Source organism: Macaca nemestrina, chromosome 12 (genome assembly GCF_043159975.1).
Source record: "Macaca nemestrina isolate mMacNem1 chromosome 12, mMacNem.hap1, whole genome shotgun sequence".
NCBI lineage: Eukaryota > Metazoa > Chordata > Mammalia > Primates > Cercopithecidae > Macaca > Macaca nemestrina.
The window spans coordinates 7,525,639-7,550,359 of NC_092136.1; the positions used below are offsets into that span (position 1 = coordinate 7,525,639).

The 24,721-nt window shown below is 61.6% G+C and overlaps 2 protein-coding genes across 9 annotated transcripts in view; one reads left to right on the top strand and one right to left on the bottom strand.

Moving 5' to 3' along the window:
- Positions 1-24,577, top strand: part of LOC105469659 (pyruvate carboxylase) — a 110,392-nt gene extending 85,815 nt beyond the window's left edge. For 7 of the 8 annotated variants that reach the window (XM_011720992.3, XM_071074205.1, XM_071074207.1 and 4 more), the window contains 20 exons: positions 506-641; positions 793-977; positions 1,184-1,349; positions 1,467-1,612; positions 1,770-1,887; positions 2,182-2,333; positions 3,638-3,756; positions 6,211-6,373; positions 8,623-8,805; positions 19,319-19,463; positions 19,876-19,965; positions 20,052-20,273; positions 20,767-20,923; positions 21,436-21,676; positions 21,782-22,031; positions 22,241-22,485; positions 22,587-22,766; positions 22,844-23,092; positions 23,334-23,474; positions 23,555-24,175. In XM_011720992.3, the coding sequence (XP_011719294.1) occupies positions 506-641; positions 793-977; positions 1,184-1,349; positions 1,467-1,612; positions 1,770-1,887; positions 2,182-2,333; positions 3,638-3,756; positions 6,211-6,373; positions 8,623-8,805; positions 19,319-19,463; positions 19,876-19,965; positions 20,052-20,273; positions 20,767-20,923; positions 21,436-21,676; positions 21,782-22,031; positions 22,241-22,485; positions 22,587-22,766; positions 22,844-23,092; positions 23,334-23,474; positions 23,555-23,803 (3,537 nt within the window). In that variant the 3' untranslated portion in view covers positions 23,804-24,175. Of the gene's footprint in view, positions 1-505; positions 642-792; positions 978-1,183; positions 1,350-1,466; positions 1,613-1,769; positions 1,888-2,181; positions 2,334-3,637; positions 3,757-6,210; positions 6,374-8,622; positions 8,806-19,318; positions 19,464-19,875; positions 19,966-20,051; positions 20,274-20,766; positions 20,924-21,435; positions 21,677-21,781; positions 22,032-22,240; positions 22,486-22,586; positions 22,767-22,843; positions 23,093-23,333; positions 23,475-23,554; positions 24,176-24,438 lie in introns of those variants that run through there. The other variant, XR_011610460.1, reaches the window with a different exon arrangement.
- LOC105469658 (leucine rich repeat and fibronectin type III domain containing 4) lies at positions 12,207-15,148 on the bottom strand. The gene is given in 3 exon segments (XM_071074208.1): positions 12,207-12,447; positions 12,449-12,899; positions 13,441-15,148. Coding segments are annotated over 3 exon segments (1,908 nt in total). The 5' UTR covers positions 14,790-15,148; the 3' UTR covers positions 12,207-12,339.
- Positions 24,578-24,721: the final 144 nt, after the last annotated feature.

A 24,721-nucleotide genomic window follows, 5' to 3' on the forward strand; every position in this document is an offset into this window, starting at 1 on the left:
CCCAAATATCCCTTTGCAGATGCTACAAAAACAGTGTTTCCAAACTGCTGAATGAAAAGAGAGGCTTAATTCTGCGAGATGAATGCACACATCACAAAGCTGTGTCTCAGATAGCTTCCTTCTAGTTTTTATCCTGGGATATTTGCTTTTTCACCATTGACCTCAATGAGCTCCCAAATGTCCATTCGCAGAATGGACAAAAACACTGCCTCAGGAGGCTGGGGCGGGAGGATCATTTGCCAGCAGCCTAGGCAACATAGGGAGACCCTGTCTCTACAACAAGAAAGTCACAGTTAGAACATCAGGGTGAGCCGGGGGCTCCATTTCGGTTTGGATTTGCTCCCTTCTCTAGAGCCAGGAAATGTTGGGCTTGGCCAGGCATCCAGGAAGTAGATGGTGCTGGCCTTTCTGTGGGGCCACTGTGGGGTTGGGGAGGGCCCTCACTCATTCTGGGGAACCTCAGTGCTGAGGCTGCACTAACCTGGGCTCTGACTTCGCTCCCCAGATGCTGAAGTTCCGAACAGTCCATGGGGGCCTGAGGCTCCTGGGAATCCGCCGAACCTCCACCGCCCCCGCTGCCTCTCCAAATGTCCGGCGCCTGGAGTATAAGCCCATCAAGAAAGTCATGGTGGCCAACAGAGGTGAGCACCAGTGGGGCCGGTGAGAGGAGCCTCGTGGCCGGCCCCAGCCTTGGCGTTCCTCTCCCACTCTGCTCCAGGCCCTGGCTCCCCACTCCCCTTTCTGCTTCTCCTAGGACCTAGGAATCTAACTTCTCATTTCTTTGCCCTCTAGGTGAGATTGCCATCCGTGTGTTCCGGGCCTGCACGGAGCTGGGCATCCGCACCGTAGCCATCTACTCTGAGCAGGACACGGGCCAGATGCACCGGCAGAAAGCAGATGAAGCCTATCTCATCGGCCGCGGCCTGGCCCCCGTGCAGGCCTACCTGCACATCCCAGACATCATCAAGGTGGCCAAGGTGAGCCCAGCGGCCTGGCTGGGCCTGGACAGCAGGGACCAGGGAGTCTTAGTTGCCGCGGGGGTCTCTTGAGGCTGGTGTGCTCAGCGTCTCTGGGCGTGGGTGGGTAAATGGATGGAGCTCAGCAGGTGAGGCAGGGGAAGAGGCTGGCCGAGGCCTTGGAAGGGACTGAAGGGTACCGTCCTCTCCCTGACTCCCACCCGCAGGAGAACAACGTGGATGCAGTGCACCCTGGCTACGGGTTCCTCTCTGAGCGAGCGGACTTCGCCCAGGCCTGCCAGGATGCAGGGGTCCGGTTTATTGGGCCGAGCCCAGAAGTGGTCCGCAAGATGGGAGACAAGGTGGAGGCCCGGGCCATCGCCATCGCTGCGGGTGAATATAATGGGCAAGCAAGGGGTGGCCACGCAGCTCCTGGAGAGGGTCCAGCAGGGAGAGGTGGCAGGGATTCCTGCCCGTTACAGAGATTCCCCCACACCTCTCCCCCAACAGGTGTCCCTGTCGTCCCTGGCACAGACGCCCCCATCACGTCCCTGCATGAGGCCCACGAGTTCTCCAACACCTACGGCTTCCCCATTATCTTTAAGGCGGCCTATGGGGGTGGAGGCCGTGGCATGAGGGTCGTGCACAGCTATGAGGTGAGTGAAGATGCCCAGGGCTGGGAGCAGGGCAGGGCAGCCTGCTGTGGGGGCAGGGTGGACCACTCAGGGATCTGGAAAGTGGGTGGGGTTCGTGGCAGGGGAGAGGTAGTGCCGTGGGGTCCCATGTCTGCCTGGCCCCCGCCCGCCCTCACAGGAGCTGGAGGAGAATTACACCCGGGCCTACTCAGAGGCTCTGGCCGCCTTTGGGAACGGGGCGCTGTTCGTGGAGAAGTTCATCGAGAAACCGCGCCACATCGAGGTGCAGATCTTGGGTGAGTGGTCCTGACGCCCCGCCTGGGGCAGCTGGATGCAGGAGCTGAGAGGTCCAGTCCTGGTGGGGTCACAGCGGCTGGCCTTGAGGACAGAGGACTCTGGAAAGTGGGCCCTAGGGGCCGAGCTGGCAGCTGGTCCTTGCAGCCTTGGTGGTGCTGGTGTCTCTCCTGGCAGCCTCTGTACTGCTGGCAGCCAGCACTGACTGGCCACAGTGGTTATGTGGGGTTGGTAGGGGCATTTAGGAGGCGTGTAGATTCCAGGAAAAGCTGAGCCCAGTTTACCTCCCTCCCCAGGGGACCAGTATGGGAACATCCTGCACCTGTACGAGCGAGATTGCTCCATCCAGCGGCGGCACCAGAAGGTGGTCGAGATTGCCCCCGCCACCCACCTGGACCCGCAGCTTCGGACTCGGCTCACCAGCGACTCTGTGAAACTCGCTAAGCAGGTGAAGGGTGGGCTTCCCGTGGGGACAGGAGCCTGTGCTCACAGGCCGGCAGGCCTCTCAGTGGGGCGTTGGTGGGGGAAGGGGAGAAGAGGGTGAAGGACTCTCTCAGGGGCCAGAAATGTGTCCATGGCATCCTTTCCATGTGCATTTGAGGCACCTGGCCCAGAGGCCAAGCTTAGAGTCCAGGATGGCTGAGAAGAGGGAGGGAAGGAGCCCCAGCCGCCTCCTCAGCCCTGCTGCTACACAGAGCTGGCTTCTCTGTGGCACCGGCTCGTCCCTGTCATCAGGAGAATGAGATTCCGTGGATTCTGTCAAGATTGAGGGCCATTATAAAGGCAGTCCTCCCTCACGTGCTTCTGTCTCCTACATCGTGTGTATTATGATCTGTTTCCTTGCTGTGCACCCTCTGCCCATCTCTGCTCTTCTGGGAGCTTTGGTCGGGGGGTCCTGGGCTGTGGAGGAGGCTGAGGTAAGCTATCTCCCACAGCAACCTGCCCTAGGCCTGGCCTGGAGAGCATCTGCTGTGGCCAGGCATGCAGCGGGGTCCTGCCCACTCTTCTTGCCCGGCCTATAGGCAGCGGAGGATGCTGTCACCTCCCCAGGCTGAAGGCCGGGATGTGCGCTCTGCAGCAAGGCCTCAGCCACAGCTAACGCGAGGCATTGACCAGGGTCATGTTTAGAGCTGAGGTTTGGTTTACCTCAGGAATCAGGTCTTATTCACTGGCTTATACTATTTCACATTCCATAACAGGTTTGAGGGAGGTGATTCAATCTGGTTTGTGGTTTTGATGGGGCCAAAAGTGAAACTGGAATTAGGGCTGAAACTTGAGTTAGAGTCATTATCTGTTGGTACCTCTCAAATGAATTCTGTTGGGTGGTGGTGGCCAGAGGTGACTGCGCAGTAGACTAGAAGGGGACTTTCTGAAAACACCTCCAAGCAGAAGCAGGTGCTGGGAGAAGCCTGGGTCTCCGGGTCTGAGTGGATGACACAGCCTTGGCGGGCAAGCCCTGGAGGCAGCAGGGCCGAGACTGGGGTGGGCGGAGGCTTCTGCCCATGTCTCTTCCCAGATGAGCTGGGTGTAGCCATCTGTGGCTCCGGGAACCCTGGAACCCAGTGGACTACTTGGGGGACGTGTCCAGGCCCGAGCCCTGGGGTCTGCCTGCCATCTTTGGGGGCAGGGTTTGCCGCAGTCCGTTCTTTTACGGAGCCAACCCAGTGGGTGGGATGGAATCCCTGTCCTGGGTCCAGTCACTTCGCCCAGGTCCTGCCTGTGCGCCCCCTGCTCACGCAGCTGCCCCCACAGGTGGGCTACGAGAACGCGGGCACCGTGGAGTTCCTGGTGGACAGGCATGGCAAGCACTACTTCATCGAGGTCAATTCCCGCCTGCAGGTGGAGCACACGGTCACGGAGGAGATCACCGAGTGAGTGCGGGCAGGCGGGTGGGCGGGGCAGGACGCGGGGCCTCTAGATTTTGCATAAAGTGCAGGCGAAGTGGCTCCTGGGGGCAGCCAGGGGCTCACTCACTCCCCACGTGGGTGGAGAGCAATGGGGATCCAGGTACTTAGTGTTTTAAAAGTCATTATTCTAAAAGCATTACATGGTTATTATAAAAATCAGCACAAAGGAGCAAATAAAAATGACTGACCGCCCTCCTGTCTGTCAGGACGCTGCCGATTGCTCAGGCCGAGGTGCTCCCATCTGTCAGGAGGAAAGCAAGGCTCAGAGACATTTGGAGAGCTGCTCGGGCTCACACAGCTGGCGCTGGAACCCAGGCCTCTCCGGTTGTCTTTGGTTTGCTGCTTTCCCGGTTTACTTGCTTTACTAGAGACATAGTTTAATGCAATTGAGATGTTTTATATAGAATTTTTATTCTACTTTTCAAATTTAATATTTGTTGAAGGCATTTCCCCAGGTCATAATTCTCTCTGAATACTTTTAGTGGCTGCATACTATTCCGTCTTGCGTATATTTCTTAACTTACATAGTCCTCGATTGTTAGGCAATTAGGTTGTGTCTGGCTCTGGTGGTTATTAAGCGTGTCAGTTATCATGTGTGCCCGAATGTCTGGCTTCAGCTCTGAAGAGTTCTGAGGGTAAACCCTTCAACAGGATTATCTGATTGAAGGATAGGCAGCATCCCTCGGAACAGCCCTCTAGAGAGGTGGCACTACCATGCCCCCTGCAGGCACTGCGGATGACATTTTAAAAATGTGCCTGGTTTCTAAATGACAGTCACGATGGCCCTCGCCCCTTCAAGGTCTCTATTTTGAGCCATGTAATTTGTTGATGCTGGCTTTGGGCCAGCCCATCTCACTGTGGAGCGTCTCTGACCCCAGTTCTGCCCCCAGTCCCGACCCCACCTGAGACTGAGGATGCTGCTGGACTGGCTGCTGTGGCCTGCCAGGGGCATGGAGGCCCCTCCCTCTCCTTAGAAGCTTAGAGACAAGGCCAACACTTTAGCCCAGTGAGACTTTTCCCCCTCAAGCGGCTGTGAACTCGTTGGTCTTGGGTCTGTCTAGAGCATCCTATTAGGAATGGGAGTCTGTCTGCTCTGGAGCACAGCTTTGTGTCAGGCAGATTGGGGCTCAGGTGCTCTCAGGTCCTGAGCCATATGGAGCTTGGGTGAGCTCCAGCCTCTCTGACCCTCGAGCTCCTCCTCTGGTGGGAATGACAGGGCTCTCGGCGCACTGTGGTGGAGATGAAGCATGGGAGGAGCGCAGCCTGGCCCATGGCACTGAGTGGGAGCTATCTCTGCTGCGAAGTGGTCCGGCAGGCAGCAGGACCACGGGGAAATCCTGCCAGCGTAGGTTCCAGGCCGCCTGCACCACAAGCCTCAGTGGCAATACATGTAAAACCTTGAGTGTTTTTTTTTCTCTCTGTTGCCCAGGCTGGAGTGCAGTGGTGCCATCTCAGCTCACTGCAACCTCTGCCTCCTGGGTTCAAGTGATTCTCCTGCCTCAGCCTCCCAAGTGGCTGGGATTACAGCGTGCACCACCAGGCCTAATTTTTGTATTTTTAGTAGAGACAGGGTTTCACCATGTTGGCCAGGATGGTCTTGAAGGCCTGGCCTCGTGTGATCCACCCACCTTGGCCTCCCAAAGTGCTGGGATTACAGGCATGAGCCGTGGTGCCTGGTCTGTTTTTTTTGTTTGTTTGTTTTTTTAAACAGCTGTTCCACTTGGACTTGTGACTGCCCTTAGGAGCAGTAAGGCTGAGCTTGGAAAACCCTGCAGAGCTGGGGAAGCTTGCACTCTCCAAGCATCTCTAGGGGGTTTTGGGCACAAGCCCAGCGGGAAAACAGGCCCCAGAAAGACAGGTCCTGACCCAGCACCCACTGTGCAGCCCTCTCACAGCTGTGGTTGCCGTTTCGAGGAGCCCAGCCTTCACAGCACCTGTTCTCTTGCACACTGCCCCCCTCACAGCCACCCACACAGCACAGCACATATGGCCCCAAGAAGGAGCTATCCTGGCCCTCTGACCTGGAGATCTGCTGAGGCTTCACATCTAGGCTTTACCAAGGGGGTGTTTAGGGCAGTAGGGAAAACAGACCTTAAGGAAGAAGGAGGCAGAGTACTGGGAGGAGCTGCGTGGACGGCGTCTTGAGTCAGGGGTGCGGGAGCAGGTGGTCCTGGTATTTCAGCGGGCCCTCTCCAGCTGCCAGGCACAGTGTAGTTTAGTCTGCTCCTGGTGGGAGCAGGGCAGGGGGCTGTGGAGCCACTGGCTGGGAGGAGCTGGTTGTTCAGGCTGGCCCAGAGCTATGGGCAGGGGTCGCACTGTGTGTGGACGCCCCCCTAGCTGCAGTGCCCCTCATCCATCCCCCGCCTCATGTTCCCCTTCTTCTCCTGTCCTCTCCTCGCTCCTCCCCATGCCCCACAGTGTAGACCTGGTCCATGCTCAGATCCACGTGGCTGAAGGCAGGAGCCTACCCGACCTGGGCCTGCGGCAGGAGAACATCCGCATCAACGGCTGTGCCATCCAGTGCCGGGTCACCACCGAGGACCCCGCGCGCAGCTTCCAGCCGGACACTGGCCGCATTGAGGTGGGCAGCGCTCGAGCAGAGGGAGATGCCAGCTCCCCTGTGCACAGGTTCTGCCGGGTGCCTGGGGCTGCGGCGCCAAGTTGCCACAGCCCGGCAGTTAGGGAGGACCCGCATGTGGGCTCTGAATTGGGCGTAGAGTACACGGAGGCAGGCAGTGCCTGGAGGAGGGGCGGTGCCTCCCAGGGGAAGAGACCACCGGGCATCCAGGCCAGGAGGAAGTCATGAGGGCGGGAGCGCGGAGCAGGCCAGCTTGCTGGAGCAAAACGCAGGGACCCAGACACAAAGCCAGCCCCTGACCCTCCAGCTCCCACAGGAGCCCCACGCCTTGCTGCCCAAGCTCCATCTCCCATCTGAGGGAGGGGCCAGCAAGGCAGGACCTGGGGGTGGGGGCAGCAAAGGACTGGGCCCAGAGGTCCCAATGGAGTCTTAGCCGAGCTCAGGGGCCCATCAAGGATGGGTGAGGGAGTCGGAGATGGCGGCACAGGAGGGAGACGAAGAGGCGGATTCAGGGCTGTGAGACGGCGGCCTTGGTGGCGGGAGAGAGCTGGTGTCAGGGGCGCTGAGGCAGCCCGGGGCAGGCTCCTCAGCACAACAAGACTGGTGCCTTCTCCAGGAGGGCTCCCTGTACCTTCCCTCCTCTCAGCACTGGGACCCAGTCATTGACCTCCGAATCCCATCTCCCCAGCCTCTGGTCCCAGCTGTCGGCAGGAGCCCTGTGGCCTACTCAGTGCCTGTTCCCAGCCCTGCACGTGCTACCAGCACCTTGCCAGCTGTGCTGGGGACTTGCTCCCTATCCAGGGGCCTGAGCCCCAAAGGAGGCAAGACACTGATGGAGCTCCAGCTCTGCTCAAGAGTCCAGGGCAGAGGCCCCCGGGCTTGTGTAGGGGCGGTGAGGGGAGCAAGGATGAATATGGGCCAGGCTCTGGGCTTCTGAGACAGGGGAGGCTGGGGAGGCTGGGGGTAGGAACCAGAGCTCTCTGGATTCTGGAAGCAGCAGAGCTTGTGGCTTCAGCAGGGAGCTGGCCGCCTGCATTCTGTTTCTGGAGGAATCTGTAGGCGGGGGCAGCCCCAGGCTGAGTACTGTCCGGCAGCCCCTGACTTCTCTGCCTCCCTCCATCCCCACTTCCAAGGCCTGGCTCTTCAGAGCCTGCCTCACCACAGAATATTTTTAGCCGACAGTTCCTGCTCTCAGCTGAGTGTTCACCCTTAAATATTTTATTAAGTTCCTTTTTATTGAACACAGGCCTCTACCCCTGAGAAGCGGAAATGGGCAGTGGGTGTCCCGAGTCCCTCTGGGTGGTCCCCCTACTTCCCTTCTTCCTTACCTGGGCCTGACGGGTCCCCCACCTCTGGGGAGCCTTTCTCTGCAGGAGTCATTCAGGCGGCACGAGCCACCTGTGTGTGTGAGTGTTGGCGCCTCTGTCTCCTCCTCTCCGCTGCCCCTCCCGTCGCTGTCTGGCCCTGGCCCTGGCCCTGGCCCTGTCCTGCTGCCCCGCTGCCCTCTCCTCGCCCTTGGATTGCTTCCCTGCTGGGTGTGGACCCTTGGGCAGGCGCTCTCCTGCCTCTGGCACTTTCCCTTCATTTCCTCTCCCACTTCCTCCTTGTTGCCTCCTCTCCCTCCCTTCCTCCCATCCTCCCTTCTGGAAGGAAAGGAAAGGAAGGGAGCGTGGGTGGATGTTGAGGCCTTCCCCACCACCCTGTTAGAAACAAAAACAAACCCCCTGGTCCGCCTCACCTCTTGCCTCACACGTTGTCCTCCGGGGGCCCTGTTGCCGGCCTGCGCGTCCCCTTGCTGTCTGGGAGTCCATGGTGAGGCCCTTTAGTGGCTGGGTCAGCAGACCTCGATCCGTGCTGTGGAACAAACACATGGACACGTGGATGAGTCTGAAAGGCCAGAAGGTTGCTCAGGCAGGTGCAGCAGGTCCATGGGAATAGAGGCAGGGCCGGCCCCTGCCTGCCCAGGCCCCTCTTCCGCTCCCTGGCAGGCATTCCCTTCCTCCTCTGCCCCCTCCCAGCTCCTCACAGGGAGCCAGCAGCAGTGACTGTGGCACATAGAGAAGAGACGCACTCCTGGGTTTGGTGGCAGAAACAGAGCAAAACCTGACCAGCCAGAGCTGGGGTTCACCTGTGGACACTGCACGCTCAGCTCTCAGCAGCTGCCAGGCGCACACCTGGCCAGCCTCGGGATGGGTGGGGCCTTTTCGACTGCAGTTTCTGGCGCAGGCCCTCACGCCTCACCCTTCCCACAGGTGTTCCGGAGTGGAGAGGGCATGGGCATCCGCCTGGATAATGCTTCCGCCTTCCAAGGAGCCATCATCTCGCCCCACTATGACTCCCTGCTGGTCAAAGTCATCGCCCACGGCAAAGACCACCCCACAGCCGCCACCAAGATGAGCAGAGCCCTTGCGGAGTTCCGCGTCCGAGGTGTGAAGGTGAGAGCTGCAGCCCCTGCCTGCCTTTGCTCCCAGCCCTTGGAGGGTCCCCTAGCCGTTCACCTCCCCACCAAGGGCCCGGCACATGGTCTCACCTCAGCCTTGCCCCTGACTGATGGGTCGAGGTCAGTGGCTCTCCCCAGCTGCAGCTGCATGCCAGACTCCAGCTGTTTGCAGACTCTGTGGGCACCTGGGCACCCCACTGCAGGAGTCCCTGTGAGTGGCCTGGCCGGAGCTCTTCCTCACACACCTCCTGTCTAACCTTGTTCCAGGAAGACCCACACTGCTTCCTGCCCCTCTGGGGTGAGAATCACCTGGAATGTGTGTTAAATATCATCAGGCCTCCCTTCTGGAAATCCTGATCCCACAGGTTTGGGTAAAGGCCCCAGAACCTGTGTTTTGAACAAGTTCCCCAGATAATAATTTTTTTTTTTTTTTTTTTTTTGAAATGGAGTCTCGCTCTGTCACCCAAGCTAGAATGCAGTGGCGTGATCTTGGCTCACTGCAACCTCCGCCTCCTGGGTTCAAGCAATTCTCCTGCCTCAGCCTCCCAAGTAGCTGGGAATACAGGCACCCACCGCCATGCCTAGCTAATTTTTGTATTTTTAGTAGAGACAGGGTTTTATCACGTTGGCCAGGCTGGTCTCAAACACCTGATCTCAGATGTTCCGCCCGCCTCGACCTCCCAAAGTGCTGAGATTACAGGTGTAAGCCACTGTGCCTGGCCTCCCAGATAATTCTTAATTTCTGGAAAATGTGGATCCCCACCCCGGGCAAGAGCCCAAGCCGTGTAGAAATGGTCACTTTGCGCCGAGTCAGGCCCCCGCCAGCCCCCTGCTCTCCTCACCTGGCCTGGTGCACACAGTGTTGGGTGCGTCGGGGCAGCTGAGGGCAGGGGCGCAGCCAGAGACATGAGCAGGAGGCTTAGGAGGCAAAGCACCCAGCCCTTGGTGGGCTGGCAGCTCAGCTTAGCTTTGGGTGGTCTTGGTGGGTACCCTGCCTGGCATGAGGACCTAAATGGGTATTTAGGATCCAAAGAGCCCTTTGCTGGGCTCTGTTACTGGTATCTGTAGCTAGAGAGGAATCCACAGCCAACAAATGCTGCCTCGGCCTTTGAAGCCAGCACGTGTCCCGTGGGTGCTACCGTCAGTGTCACGGCAAGAAGAGCCGGAGGACAGGGGCTCTGGCCCTCAGCCCCTGTGGGAGTTACCACCCCATCTTCTTGGGGGTCCCCACAGGGTGGACTGTCCTGGGCACTGGCACCAGCCCCTCTGCTTTGGCCTCGCGTCCTCCTTGCAGCTTCTTCCAGCCCTTCCTGTTGTTGAGGCGCAGCTGGTGGGCAGGTCGGGGGGCATGTGGGCCGTGCTGTCCCTTCAGGGTCCTGCGGTCGCTCCTTACATGTCCACATGGCTGGTTGGTCACAAGAGCCCCTGGAGGCTTCTGGGCCCCATGCCTGTGTGTGGCCAGCCTGTCTCCCAGCCTGAGAGGAAGCAGCGCGCTTCCTAGAGACCAGGGAGTGTTACCCTTCCGTGGGGAGCCTCTCAGCCTCCCTGTTGCGGGTCCCTGTCGTGCACACAGGCAGAGGTGTGTTGCAACATCAGCTGCTGACATCACGCGCTCCCCCTGCACTTTGCTGCGGCTCCTGGTGTCCTGGTGGGGATGTCCTGCAGCTGCTTCAGTGTTGAGGGGATCTATGGTCATGCGCAGGGGTGACCCAGGCCATCCCCCTCGCCTGCCCCTGCCCGTTGCTCTGATGGTCCTGGCTGGCTCCCAGGGTTGTGCCCCAGTTCCTCTGCTCCCTTCTCACCCTCAGCAGCTCCCCACGTGCCAAAATGGTCCCTGGGCCATAGGACCTTGTGCCTGCACTGCACCCTGGAGGGCCTGGAAAGATCCTCCTCCTTAGACCGTCCTCCGCCCCCCAGGTGGAGAAAAGGGCACTAGAGCCTGTGACCACGGGGCCAGCAGCAGGATAAGTGTCTCTGGTGTCTGGGGGTGCTAAGTCCTCCCCAAACGTGCACTGAGACCAGGCCGCTGGCTGTAGCTGCCCCCTGAGCCTCATGCTAGTGCCTAGCATGGCAGCCCTGGCCCTCCTGTCCCTTTGCCGTCCATGCCCACCCACGCTGTCCCGTGCCCCCGCCCACTCCTCCATGGCGTTTGCGCCCCACACCCTTCTCTGTCAAGGACCTTGCTCCCATTCATCTAAACCAGGCTCTCGAAGCCCACCTCTAGCTGCGTGTTCTGGGGCTGGGAAGGCAGGCACACGCATGTGAGCCAGGTCCGTGCACACATGAACACACTTGTACGCCTTACAGCACCTGCCTCACCTTGGCTGCCCGGCGGTAGTGCCTTGGCCCTCACACAGAAAACACCAGGGAGTCTGTGCAGCGTGTTCGCCGTGGCCTGGGGTGCCAGGGCTGCCTTCTGAGTTCTCATACAGCACCTGGGGGAGCCTGACCCTCTGCAGGGCTGAGGGCCACGTCTGCCCATGCCCCCTAGCCAGTGCCTAGAAGCAAATCGTTCAGGAGGCTGCAGGGGCTGGGCCAGGTCAGAGGCTGCCCAGGCCTGGCCAGGGGTCCCAGCAGAGGAAGCAGAGCAGGGCTTGTGTGCCCATCTGGCTGCCTCCCTGCAGCGAGGGAGGGCAAAGGCCGCCTTCCCTGGAAGGCCCAGATCACATCTGAGCTGGGAGCTGCCGTCCCACTCGGACCCACAGTTCTGACAGGAACCTTCCAGAGGATCGTGGGCTGATGGCAGGGCAGTGGGGTTCCCTGCTCTTCCTTTGGGATGGCGTTTTGCCAGTCCACAAGATGCCCTGGGAGGTGGCAGACACAGCTGTCAGCACTGGGAGCCATGAGAACTTTTCACTGTACGCTCTGCACTGTCCCCCACCTCCTTCTGCTGCTTAGTCCAGTCCTGTGTCTGTCCTGCAGCCCCTGAAGCGCCACGGGGAAGGCGCTCACGTGTGCTCCCCAGGCTCCACACTGGACACCACGTCCTGGCCCCACCTGGCAGGAAGGGGCGTTCTTTGCACTTACAGGCGAGGGGAGACCGCCCGCCCAAGCCCATGCTCCTGCAGGCCAGAGACACCAGGCACAGCCCTGGGCCGCCCCCATGGACAGGAAGCCGGGAGGCCCGAGGCTGCTGTGGCTGCCCCCACAGGGCCCGGTAGCCCCTCCCTTGTCTGTGTGCTACCACTGGCCTGTGTCCCATCTTCTCGTCTTGGGGGACCTAGCCAGACAAGACCAGAGACTAGCATTGAGGTGTCCCCAACAATTTTATTATAAATAAAAACAAGACTCCCAATTGGTGGCTGCAGCCCCTGCCTTGGTGGCTGTGAGCACCTGTTGGAGGGACCTGCCCCTTACTCTGGTCTGGAGGCCAGAACCGAGGAAAGGGCTCCCTGCCCCGCCAAGCACACAGGGGAGCCTGAGGTACCGAGAGTAAAAACCAGGGAGGGACTCCCAGGCCAGGTGGCCGCCCTGGGCCCTCTGCCCCACGAGGCTTATCCCTTGGAGCACACAGGAAGCTGCCCGTGCATCACACCACACTCTCTTCCAGCCGCTCGGTGCTGCCTCCTACCCCCCGGCACCCTGCCCCGAGCAGCCCTCCGTGCACAGAGTGGCTCCGTCGGGCCCAGGCTCCCCCCCAGGCGCCTGGCGTAACCGTAGCACCCGGCGTCTCCCAGGTCCAGAGAGCAGCTGCGCTGCGGCCGGGGCGGGGGGCTCCGTGGCGGGTGGGCCTTGGGTGTGGGGCTGGGGCCTCCATTGGTCTGGGACTGGACGTGGCTGAGCTTGAGGGGGAGGCGGCCATTCCCAGCCCCCCGGCCCCGAACCAGCAAGGCCACAGTGAAGACCAGTAAGGCAGCCACCAGCACACCCCCCACGGCCACGGTCAGGGTCCCGCCCAGCACGTGGGCCTGCAGGGCGTGGCACAGGGGTGAGGCTGGCAGCGTGGAGAAATGGGCACAGCCCAGCAGCCTGGTGGCCGTGAGGTCGGAGGGCCCAGCGGCCGGTGACAAGGCCAGCAGGCAGAGGTCATAGTCAGCGCCGGGGACCAGGTGCTTCAGCAGGAAGTGGTGGCTGGAGGCTGGGACTATCCTGCAGGCAAGGGCAGGTGGTCAGAGCTGGGGGCTGGGGTCTAGCCCCATCCTCACCTCCCCACTCCCGTGCTCCCAGCTTCAAACACCCCTCCCCCGGGGGCCACTCGGGCTCTTGCATTCACTCAGGAAGGCAAACAGGCTCAAGAGTGTGGCCAGGAGATGGGTGTGTGCACTGGCACAGGACCCAGGCAAGCGAGGGGGATGGGGTGGGGGGATGGCACCAGCAGGGCAGAAATAACGCGTGCGGGCGCGGGCCATGTGCTTCAGACAGACCCAACCGCCACCTGCTGCCGGAGGAGGCCTGCACAGCTCAGTGACACCTGGGACATCTCATGGGGTGGGGTCCTCCTGCCACCCCTTGAGCTCCAGCCCCTCAGGCAGCCAGGCCAGGCCACTGCTCCTCCAAGAGTCCAGCAGCCATGGCCCGGGAGGGGTTTTCAGCCCCAGAGAGAGGAGGAGCGAAAGCAAAGCCTTGTGGGGAGCAGAGGGCGGAGGGAGGGCACCAGGAGTGCAGCCGGGTGTGGGGCACATGTTCTCACCGGTAGATGAGCGTCTCATCCTCGCTGCTGTTGTACTGGATTTGGAACATCCACACTGGGTCTGCTGGCCGCCCAGGACCCCAGCTCACCAACCCTGACGTGGCGGTCACCTCCGTCACCTGCACAGCTGGCTCAGACTCCAGCGTCCCCTCACCCTCGGCAGCAGTGCGAGCCGAGGCGGCGATGTCCGAGGGCCCGGGGCGGCCCCCCTCAGCGCTGGTGTTCCCACCGTGGGGCAAGGCCAGGACCCGCAGTTCTACTCGGGCCGTGGCCTCACCAGCAGGGTTGGTGGCGATGCAGGTGTAGCCCCCAGCATCCCCAGCGCCAGTCACCCCAATCTCTAAGGTCCCGTTGGGGAAAGCCCGGGCTCGGGAGGAGTTGCCAACCAACCGGTCATCAGGACCAACCCAGTGCATGGTGGGCGCGGGGTCACCCAGGGCCCGGCACCGCAGCGTGGCCCGCTGGCCTTCCAGCACCCAGAGGCGCTGCGTGTGGCGGGCAATGAGGGGCGGCTCGCAGGAGAACTCGCCCTCAGGCACTGCCCAGAAGTAGCGGCCGGCCAGGCCGGGCGGGGAGGCGCAGGTCTCCAGGTCGTCCGGCCGCGCCAGACGCCGCAGCCACAGCAGCTCACAGTTGCAGTGCAGGGGGTTCCCGCTGAAGCTCAGCACCAGGGGGGCGGGAGAGGCCTCTGCGTCACGCCCACGAGAGAAGAGCGGGTCCGGAGCCAGCGTGGCCAGGCGGTTGGAGGTGAGGTCCAGGCGGGAGAGCTGACCGAGCTGGGCGAAGGCGCCTGGGGGCAGTGCATCAATGAGGTTATGGTCCAGGTTGAGGGTGTGCAGGGCAGGCATGGCGCCGATGCCGGCCCAGGGCACCTGCCGGAGGTTGTTGTAGGACAGGTCCAGGTCCTCCAGGCTCTCGAGGAAGTCGTCAAAGGCTCCTGGCGCGATGCGTCCCAGCTGGTTGCCGCTGAGGATGAGGTGCTGCAGGTTGACGGGGCCCCGAAGGCTGCCTGTACCCAGCTCCACCAGCCTGTTGCCATCCAGGTGCAGGGAACGAAGGCTCTCGAGGTCCCCAAAGGCGCGGGCCCCAATGCGGGTGATGGCATTACGCGACAGCGTCAGATCCACCAGCCCTGTCATGTTGCGGAAGTCAGGGGGCCCCAGGGCCTGGATAAAGTTGTCAGCCAGTCGCAGCTCCACTGTGCGCCGGTCCACGTTGGGCGGCACAAACAGCAGGCCTCGGTGGGCACAAAGGGTGCTGAGCGACTCGGACAGGTTCTGGCAGACGCAGGGCAGCGGGCAGGCGGCCGCTCCACTGGCCAGCAGCAGCAGCAGGAGCGGCGGGGCCATGGTGAGCGCCCTGTAGGGAAGGGCCACAGCCCGGGCACAGGTGGGGCTGGCGCAGGTACCCACTTGGGCCCAGGACAGTCCCAGAAGCCAGCTTCTGTGAGCCTGGCCCGGGGAGGGGCTGGGTCAGAGGCCCAAGAGGGCCGCCAGGGATGAGGGAAGGTTGGGGCCTGCAGGGCCAGGCCCCCCAGAGCAAAGGTCACATTTCCCAAGCAGTTAAGGGGGAGTCCAGGCGCTGGGCACAAGGTGAGACCTGAGGCAGGAAGCGGAGGAGGACGGAGAGCAGGGAGGGTCCCGGAACTTCCTTTCCCAGGCGTTCCCAGGAATCGCCAGCCCCCTCCCCCCTCCGCGCCATCCCCTCCCCCGCCAGAGAAGGCGCCCCCCGAACCTCCCGTGGAGTCCGTGTCCCCACCCAGGCCGGCCCCCGCGCTGCGCCCGGCGGCCCCCTCACCTGGTGTCCGTCGCTCAGGGGGCGCGGGCCGGCCTCCCTGCGAGCCCGGCCGGCCCCCGCCGACTCCTGGCCGCTCTCCCGCGGGGGCGAGGCCCGGGGATGACCGGCCGCCCGCCGCCCACCCTCGGGCCCATGGCGCTCGGGCCCGCGGCCCCGGCTCGCTCGGTTCCCGGCACCTTTTCCCAGCGCGGTTCGCGGTGGCGGCGGCGACAGGCGAGCGGGTGCGCGCCGGCGGGCGCGCGCGCCGTGGACACGCACGTGGAGGGCGGACAGGGAGGGGCGCGCGGGGATCCACCCGGGCCCGGGCCGGCTCCCGAGGTCACGGGGACACGCGGCTGCTGCAGCGCCCACGGGTGGCACCCAGTCACGCCCGAGGCCCAGGCCGGCGCGGGCCCGCCGCGCTGCCGCGCTGCCCCCCGGCGCTGCCGCAGCACACTCACCCTGGCACAGGCGCGCGCGCCCCCGGCCACCCTGGCGCCCCGGCATCCTGCACCGCACGGGCGCCCGCCGCCGCGGCGCGAACCTCACTCTGCAGACAGCCAGACAAAGCGCCTGCTCGCGGACCCCTTCACCATCTCCCGGAGACGGGAGTCTTTGTCACATGTCGCTGGGCACCCTCCCCAGCACACCCACACATGCCCACACACCCACACGTCCCTGCACCCACGGGCAGGGCCGAGCGCAAACCCGCACTGTTGCTGGGACCCTCGCGTTCACAGACATACGCTGAAGGTCATAACCGTTCTGCATCACCGAGTCACGTGGAGGGTCCCCAACCGGCACGGGGTTCGGCCGTGGGGGGGCTGGGGCGGCCCCACTGGCAAGGCTGCTGCGGGGTGGGGCCGAGAGGGCTCGGCCTCTGGGCAGGCGCCCCGCCCCCGCCGCCCCGCCCTGTCTCTGCTGCCTCTCCCTCCCTCCCCAGCTGCCCCGCCCGCCCCGCCGGCCAGGCGTTCCGAGCCAACCGGCCTCCGCCTCGGGCCGGATTGGTCTGCGCGGCGCGGCTTCGCAACGGCCGGGGGCACGCAGTGGGAAGCTGTGCGTCCTCGCAGCGCCTTCAGCCCCTCCTTCCCGCTCTGTCCCCGCCGGGCCATTTTCCTGGAAGAGCGGCTCGGAACCAGCTCGGCTCAGAGAAAGGGCTCCCGGCGTGAGGTGGGGGAGGTTCCTTGCTTCCTGGTGGAGAAAGCTGGGGCTTGGGTGGCTCGGCGAGCCTGGTCTCCTTCCAGCTGCCCGCCACCACCAGCGGTCTGGCCAGTTGGGAAACAGGGGAAGTCACCACCTCCCCGTGTCTCCTGGTCCTTAGGCCACCTAAACCTCAGCCATCCTCGTTCTCCTCCCTCCAGCCCTGATCCCCATGGACCAGGTGGCAGGAAACTCGGGGAAACCCAAGATTGGAATTCTGATCCCGCCGGCACAGCAGTGTAGTCCTGGGCACGTTACCCGACCACTGAAAACAAGTTCCTCCTGTAGGTCAGGAGAGATGGATGGTACATACTTTAAGCATTTCCTAGGGGCGAGAGGGGAGGACAGCTGCAGCTTGTGAGGGGCTTATGGGCAGCCGGAAGCCATTCTCACTGTCACCACTCACTGGGCCTCGGCTGTGGCATTTGTAAAATGAGGGGGATTCAGTCGTGGTGCAGGTCAACTCTGATGTGCAGTGGCACCAGGTATGGCTTTGTTCCTCTTCTCCCCGTCAAAAATGTTTTCCACCGGGCGCAGTAGCTCATGCCTGTAATCCCAGCACTTTGGGAGGCCGAGGCGGGTGGATCACTTGAGGCCTGGAGTTCGAGACCAGCCTGGCCAACATGGCAAAACCCGTCTATATTAAAAATACAAAAATTAGTTGGGCGTGGTAGTGCACGTCTGTCAGGATGAGGCACAATAATCGCATGGACCAGGGAGCCAGAGGTTGCAGTGAGCTGAGATTGCACCACTGCACTCCAGCCTAGGTGACACACTGTGTCTCAAAAAAAAAAAAATTTTTTTTTTTTTTTTTTTTTTTGAGACGGAGTCTTGCTCTGTAGCCCGGGCTGGAGTGCAGTGGCCGGATCTCAGCTCACTGCAAGCTCCGCCTCCCGGGTTTAGGCCATTCTCCTGCCTCAGCCTCCGGAGTAGCTGGGACTACAGGCGCCCGCCACCTCGCCCGGCTAGTTTTTTGTATTTTTAGTAGAGACGGGGTTTCACGGTGTTAGCCAGGATGGTCTCGATCTCCTGACCTCGTGATCCTCCCGTCTTGGCCTCCCAAAGTGCTGGGATTACAGGCTTGAGCCACCGCGCCCGGCCAAAAAAAAAAAGTTTTAATTCACTCTAAATATAGATGTTTACCAGCATCCACCACCGCCCAGTGCTGGGAGCTGAGCTGATCAGGAACCGGATGGGCCTGGTTCCTGCCCCCATAGAGCTTACAGAACAGAGGAGAGGATGGGCAGCCCGCCAGTCACAAAGGGGAGACGTCTACAAAAGGGAGACACAGTGTGGGAAAGGGAGGCCTCCAAGGGTCCTTCTCACCATGTGCAATCTGGGCTCTTTGGATGGTTTCATTAGCTGCCTCCCTTCTCCAGTGCCATGCCTTGGCCCAGCTGAAATGTCAGCATCTCTTCAGGAGAGGCAGGGGCAAGGCTCAAGGGCAGACAGGTGCGGCACTGCTGGCAGGGCCCTGCTCTGTGTTGGGCACCTGACACGCTGGGGGGAGGCACCTTTCCTATCCAGGCCTCCAGGTGATGGGAGCCCAAGAGGAGAGGGCGAGCTCAGAGAGGTCCAGGTGGCCTTGAGTCCCTGTCGAAGGTGCCAACAGGGATCATGAATAAGTGACGCATGGAGATGTTTTCTCTGAGGTGGAAGCCAGGGCTGTCGCTACACGGCCACAGGCCATGCTTTCACAGGCCTTGGAGCACCTCTCACAGTGCTGGCCCCCATGTCCCCATGTGGCCGTTTAAGTCATACTTGCCCTGGCCCAGCCTCATGTTGTCACCCAGCCATTTAATGAGTGGCACCGAGGGCCCCTGTGCACAAAGCACACTGACACATGCCCCAGGCAGCGCCCTGCCCCCAAGGGGTTCCCAGGCAGACGAGCAGGTGAAGCCGAAGGGTGCGCTTGCCCACGGGCGTTCCTCAGGGGCCTGCTGGAAAGGTGAGCATCAGCTCTGCCGAGGTGTGAGGCCAGGACGAAGGCCTTTGAGTTCAGAAGTTCAAGGAGAGCTTCCCAGGCAGGTGCAAAGGCGTGGAGCGCGAGGCAAGTGTGATGTGGCTGGAGGTGGCCATGATGAGAAAGGCGGTGGAGGGTGTGGCCCGGAGATGGAGAAGAGGTCACAGGGTCCCGAAATGGCTGTGGTCGAATCCTCTGGGTTGACCAGTGGCATGGAGGAGCGAGTGGTGAGGGTGAGGGGATGCAGGTTTTGGTAACTGGGGGGACAGTGGGGCACCCACTGGGCACAGGAGGACGGGTGCACAGGCAGGAGCCTGGCCGTGGACTTGCTGAACTTATGTGATGGGTGAACAAGGAAGGGCCCGGGAGGCAGTTGCACCTCTGGGTCTTGCCCTGGAGGCAGAGCCTGTCACTGGTGCTGCAGCCCCGGGACGGGGCCTTCTGGGAGCTTGTGATGTGTGAGGAGCCGGGGAAGAAGAGGACAGGAGAGCAAGATGGCTTGGAAGCCCAGGGAACGAGCAGCAAGGCGGAAGCGCGCCCGCTGGACTCAGCTAGGAGGAGTGACTGAGTGAGAGTGCCAGAGTGTGGTCTGTTGCGGGCAGAGCCCTCTTTCGGGAAGCGTGGGCAGGGGGTTGAGGGTGGCTGCTGTGGGCCACGCTGCTGGAAGAAAGGCTGAGCCTGTTCTAGGCTGCCGGGAGGCAGGAGGGGTGGCCTTCAGCACATGCTTTGGGGTAAGCAAGTATGGAGGGAGCAGGCCCACCCCCTGACAGCTTAGGGGACTCTGCCGGAGTAAGGGGAGGGCTGAGGGATGGGGAAGTGGCCCTCTGCAGTGAGGCCCAGAAGCTGTGCTGGCCTGGGGTGGCACCTTCAGCCTTTTCTCCTCTCCCTTCCCTGTCTGTGCTGCATGGTGACGCCCTCCTACCCACCTCTGTCCTGCAGACCAACATCCCCTTCCTGCAGAATGTGCTCAACAACCAGCAGTTCCTGGCAGGCACCGTGGACACCCAGTTCATCGACGAGAACCCAGAGCTGTTCCAGCTGCGGCCTGCGCAGAACCGGGCCCAAAAGCTGTTGCACTACCTTGGTCTGGCCCGAGACTGCCCTGCCCTGCCCTTCCCTCCCCACCCTTCTCCTCCCTTTCCCAATCCCTTGCTCCTACCTCTTTGCCACTCCCCATGACCAAAGAACTTCCTAGTGCCCTCTGCCCCTCACCCCTGCCCTCATTCTGGCCCTGCGTCCTCTTGTCCTGCACCCTCCCATTCACCACTCTCCTTGCTCCTGATCTGAGAGACCCTACTTTTCCATCCACGTGGCCCTCAAGAGGTCCCCAGTGCCTGGTCCCAGGAGGCGCTTGCTTTGGAGAAGACAGGGGCCAGCTGGAAGCCCGGGGATCCTGGAGGGATGTGTCCCTGTCCCTGAGCCCAGCCACTCTCACTGCTGCCCTCTACTCAGCCTCTGCCCAGCCCACCCTGACCCACTGCCCACTCTCTCCCCAGGCCATGTCATGGTAAACGGCCCAACCACCCCGATTCCCGTCAAGGCCAGCCCCAGCCCCACGGACCCCATTGTCCCTGCAGTGCCCATAGGTAGGTGAGATCCATTCTGTCAACTCATGGGGGAGATAAGAGGTTGCCACCTGCAGGACGGGCACCAATGCCCCTGTCTACCCTAGGCCCGCCCCCGGCTGGTTTCAGAGACATTCTGCTGCGAGAGGGGCCCGAGGGCTTTGCTCGAGCTGTGCGGAACCACGAGGGGCTGCTGCTGATGGACACGACCTTCAGGGACGCCCACCAGTCACTGTTGGCCACTCGTGTGCGCACCCACGATCTCAAAAAGATCGCCCCCTATGTTGCCCACAACTTCAGCAAGCTCTTCAGCATGGAGAACTGGGGAGGTAGGCTGGCATGCTGTGCAGCACCTGGCAGGAATTGGGTGCCCACTGTGTGGCCAATCCCAAAGGCTTAGGCCACTGGGGACAAGCTAGAGACGTTAAAACCAAGAACACCAAAGAGGAAGAACTGAAGAAGGCCCAGCCCCCTCTCTGGCCAGGCCTGGTGCTGGCACGAGGTTGCAGAGCTGAAACCAGGTGCATCCTGGGAGGCCCAGGGTCAGGAGGAGATACTTGCCTGTTAGTTAATTATAGCACAGAGATGCACAGAAGGTGGGATTATAAAGGGGGCATAGAAGGGACACAAATGAGCCTGGTCTCCCCCGAGAGATCAGCCAAGGGAAAAATCTGTGGGGGTTGGAGCAGGGAACACAGGGACGGCGGAGATGAGCAGGACCTGGTATTGGGGCCAGAGGCTTGGGCTGCAGAGCTGGCTGCAAGGCCTGGCGGAGTTCCCCAGACACGCAGAGCTGATCTGGGCCTCTTGGTTCCTGTGCAGGAGCCACGTTTGATGTCGCCATGCGCTTCCTGTATGAGTGCCCCTGGCGGCGGCTGCAGGAGCTCCGGGAGCTCATCCCCAACATCCCTTTCCAGATGCTGCTGCGGGGGGCCAACGCTGTGGGCTACACCAATTACCCAGACAACGTGGTCTTCAAGTGAGCCTGGGGTGGGGTGGGCAGATACTACCTGTTGTGGCCCAGAGAGTACCGAGCCACGTCGTGGTGGCCTCTGTTCCCCACAGTGGGCCTGACACCAAGTCTCTCTGTGGCCACACGCAGCACGGGCTGCTGTTGGGAAATAATCGAGAAGTGTAGAATTGGAGTTGCAGAACTGAACAGGATTCTAAATTACTCCCTCACTCCTGGGGCAGTGGAAGGCCTGAGACTTGCCCGGGTCACTCGGTACAGGGCTGGGACTGGAACCCAGGCCTCAGGACTCCTTGCTCAGTGCCCTCTTCCGCAGGCTGCCACTGGCCTAGCTGATCCTCCAGGGCCTGGTCCACACTTGGGTGCCCCCCGCCAACGACCTGTGGATACCACACCCCATGCCAGGCCAGATCCTCAGATCTCATTCCCCGGGGCAGTAGAGTGGGTCAGGAAGGAGCCAGGGAAGACTGTTCAGAGGGAGGTGGGGTGGGGCTCAGCCCTGGGCGCTCTCACCCTCGCAGGTTCTGTGAGGTGGCCAAAGAGAATGGCATGGATGTCTTCCGCGTGTTTGACTCCCTCAACTACTTGCCCAACATGCTGCTGGGCATGGAGGCGGCAGGAAGTGCCGGAGGCGTGGTGGAGGCTGCCATCTCGTACACCGGCGACGTGTCCGACCCCAGCCGCACCAAGTACTCACTGCAGTACTACATGGGCTTGGCCGAAGAGCTGGTGCGAGCTGGCACCCACATCCTGTGCATCAAGGTGCCTGGGCCACTTGTCCATCTCTCCCTCTCTGTCCCGACCATGCCCCCACCCACAGGCACATGTCCTGCCCCCTCTACCATCTCTCTCCCCAACTTCCTCCAGGATATGGCTGGGCTGCTGAAGCCCACGGCCTGCACCATGCTGGTCAGCTCCCTCCGGGACCGCTTCCCCGACCTCCCACTGCACATCCACACCCACGACACGTCAGGGGCAGGCGTGGCAGCCATGCTGGCTTGTGCCCAGGCTGGAGCTGATGTGGTAGATGTGGCAGCCGATTCCATGTCTGGGATGACGTCACAGCCCAGCATGGGGGCCCTGGTGGCCTGTACCAGAGGGACTCCCCTGGACACAGGTAGGAAGAACAGCAGCCCGTGGCCACACCCCTCTCCAATCTGCAGCCACCACCAGTCCCAGTAGTGTTGGACCTGCCTAGGATCCAGATGCCCTGCTCTGGCCTTGCCGCCTTCTGTCACCTGAGTCAGACATGGGACCTGAGCTAGCCCTGGGTCCTGGAGGAGTCATGCATTTCTAAGGCTTCCTCTGACTCTGGCCTCCCTGCAGAGGTGCCCATGGAGCGAGTGTTTGACTACAGTGAGTACTGGGAGGGGGCTCGGGGACTGTACGCGGCCTTCGACTGCACGGCCACCATGAAGTCTGGCAACTCGGATGTGTATGAGAATGAGATCCCAGGGGGCCAGTACACCAACCTGCACTTCCAGGCCCACAGCATGGGGCTCGGCTCCAAGTTCAAGGAGGTCAAGAAGGCCTATGTGGAGGCCAACCAGATGCTGGGCGATCTTATCAAGGTGAGCCCTGCCCAGCGCTCTCCTACCTGACCCAGCCCTGTATGCACCTGCTGCTGGCTGCCTTGAGGTGCCTGGCACCCTAACCTCCAGGGCCTTCTCAGGTGACGCCCTCCTCCAAGATCGTGGGGGACCTGGCCCAGTTTATGGTGCAGAATGGATTGAGCCGGGCAGAGGCTGAAGCTCAGGCAGAAGAGCTATCCTTCCCCCGCTCCGTGGTGGAGTTCCTGCAGGGCTACATCGGTGTCCCCCATGGGGGGTTCCCCGAACCCTTTCGCTCTAAGGTAGGGAAGGCCCAGCATGATGTGAGGGTGGGGGCTGGATGCAGGAATTGGGACTGACACTCCGCTTTGTTCCCCAGGTACTGAAGGACCTGCCGAGGGTGGAGGGGCGGCCCGGAGCCTCCCTGCCTCCCCTGGATCTGCAGGCACTGGAGAAGGAGCTGGTAGACCGGCATGGGGAGGAGGTGACCCCGGAAGATGTGCTCTCAGCAGCTATGTACCCCGATGTGTTTGCCCACTTCAAGGACTTCACTGCCACCTTTGGCCCCCTGGATAGCCTGAATACTCGCCTCTTCCTTCAGGGACCCAGGATCGCAGAGGAGTTTGAGGTCAGTGGCTCTGCTGCTTGTCCACACTCCACCCTGGCCCCCCTGCCCCAGAGCGCTGGAGTTTAGCTCGGCTGTCACTCAGCCTCACAAGCTTTGGGAGCAGAAAGGACTCTTGAGACCGGAAGCTAGGCCTTTAGGGACGAGGAGCCAAGGCCCAGTGTGGGGACTTCCTATGGCCAGGGCCGGGGGACTGCTCTCCCACCTTGGCCTCCAGCCCTGAGTCTGCGCACCCTTCCTGCAGGTGGAGCTGGAGCGGGGCAAGACGCTGCACATCAAAGCCCTGGCCGTGAGCGACCTGAACCGGGCTGGCCAGAGGCAGGTCTTCTTTGAGCTCAATGGGCAGCTGCGGTCCATCTTGGTCAAGGATACCCAGGCCATGAAGGTATTGTCTCCCCCAGGGCCAGCCGGGCGGTGGGGCTGTCTGGGCCCAGGATCTCATGTCCCTCTGGCCTGTGTCTTTAGGAGATGCACTTCCACCCCAAGGCCCTGAAGGACGTGAAGGGCCAGATCGGGGCGCCCATGCCTGGGAAGGTGATAGACATCAAAGTGGCGGCAGGGGCCAGGGTGACCAAGGGCCAGCCCCTGTGTGTGCTCAGTGCCATGAAGATGGAGACTGTGGTGACCTCGCCCACGGAGGGCACTGTCCGCAAGGTTCATGTGACCAAGGACATGACACTGGAAGGCGACGACCTCATCCTGGAGATCGAGTGATCTTGCCCCAGACTGGCAGCCTGGCCATCCCCAAGCCTTCAACAGAAGCTGTGCTGCCACAGCAGGCCCAGGCCAGCCAGCGCCCGAGGCCAGCAAGGTCGGGCCATGGAGGTCCTGTCCAGAGCTGGACAGGAGACACCGCCTGCAGCGGCTCATTCCTTTCAGCCATCGTCCTTTCCTCTGGCGGACAGCTGCTCACATGTTCATCTCTTGCCAAATAAGGGTCTCCTCCTCACTGGAGACTACAAGTGGTGGGTCAGGTGGTCCTAGGACCCGGGGGAGGTTTAGGGGTCCTATCTCCTGGGGGAAGGGGAGATTTAAGATGTCCCAGGTCCTGGGAAGTTTGCTCAATAAAACTGGCTTTCCCCTGCCCTCCATGCTGGATGCTGTGCAGCCCCCTGGCCTAGTGCAGCCCACACCACTCAGCAGTGGGTGGGCAGGTCAGTTGTGTCATCCTCTTCAGAGGGTAGTGAGGATGACAACTGTGGCCCTGTTTTAAGTCACTATTGGGTGCTTACTGTGTATACTCCCCCAACAGGACTAGTAGTACTGAACTTACTTGAGGGGTGGGGCCTGTTCTAAGTATTTAACACCTATTAACTCAGGGAATTAACCTTATCCTCTTATGGACACAGAAATCAAGTCACAGGAAGATTAAATAATTTGTCCAGGACTCCACAAGTAGTAAGAGACAGAGAGAGATGAAACCCAGGCCGTTGGCAGACTCGTCTCCCAGCCCCGCTGCTTTATTTTCTAAAACCCAAGGCCAGCGTCCCACCTCAGTTAGCAGGTAAATGCAAGCAGGTACCACCTTCTGGGCAGTGGGTGAGACCCTCGGGAATGGTGATCCGGCAGTCTTGTGCGTGCTCTGGATGTGAGAATGATGGCAGGAGGTGAGGGGGAGTCCAGGGTCTCAGG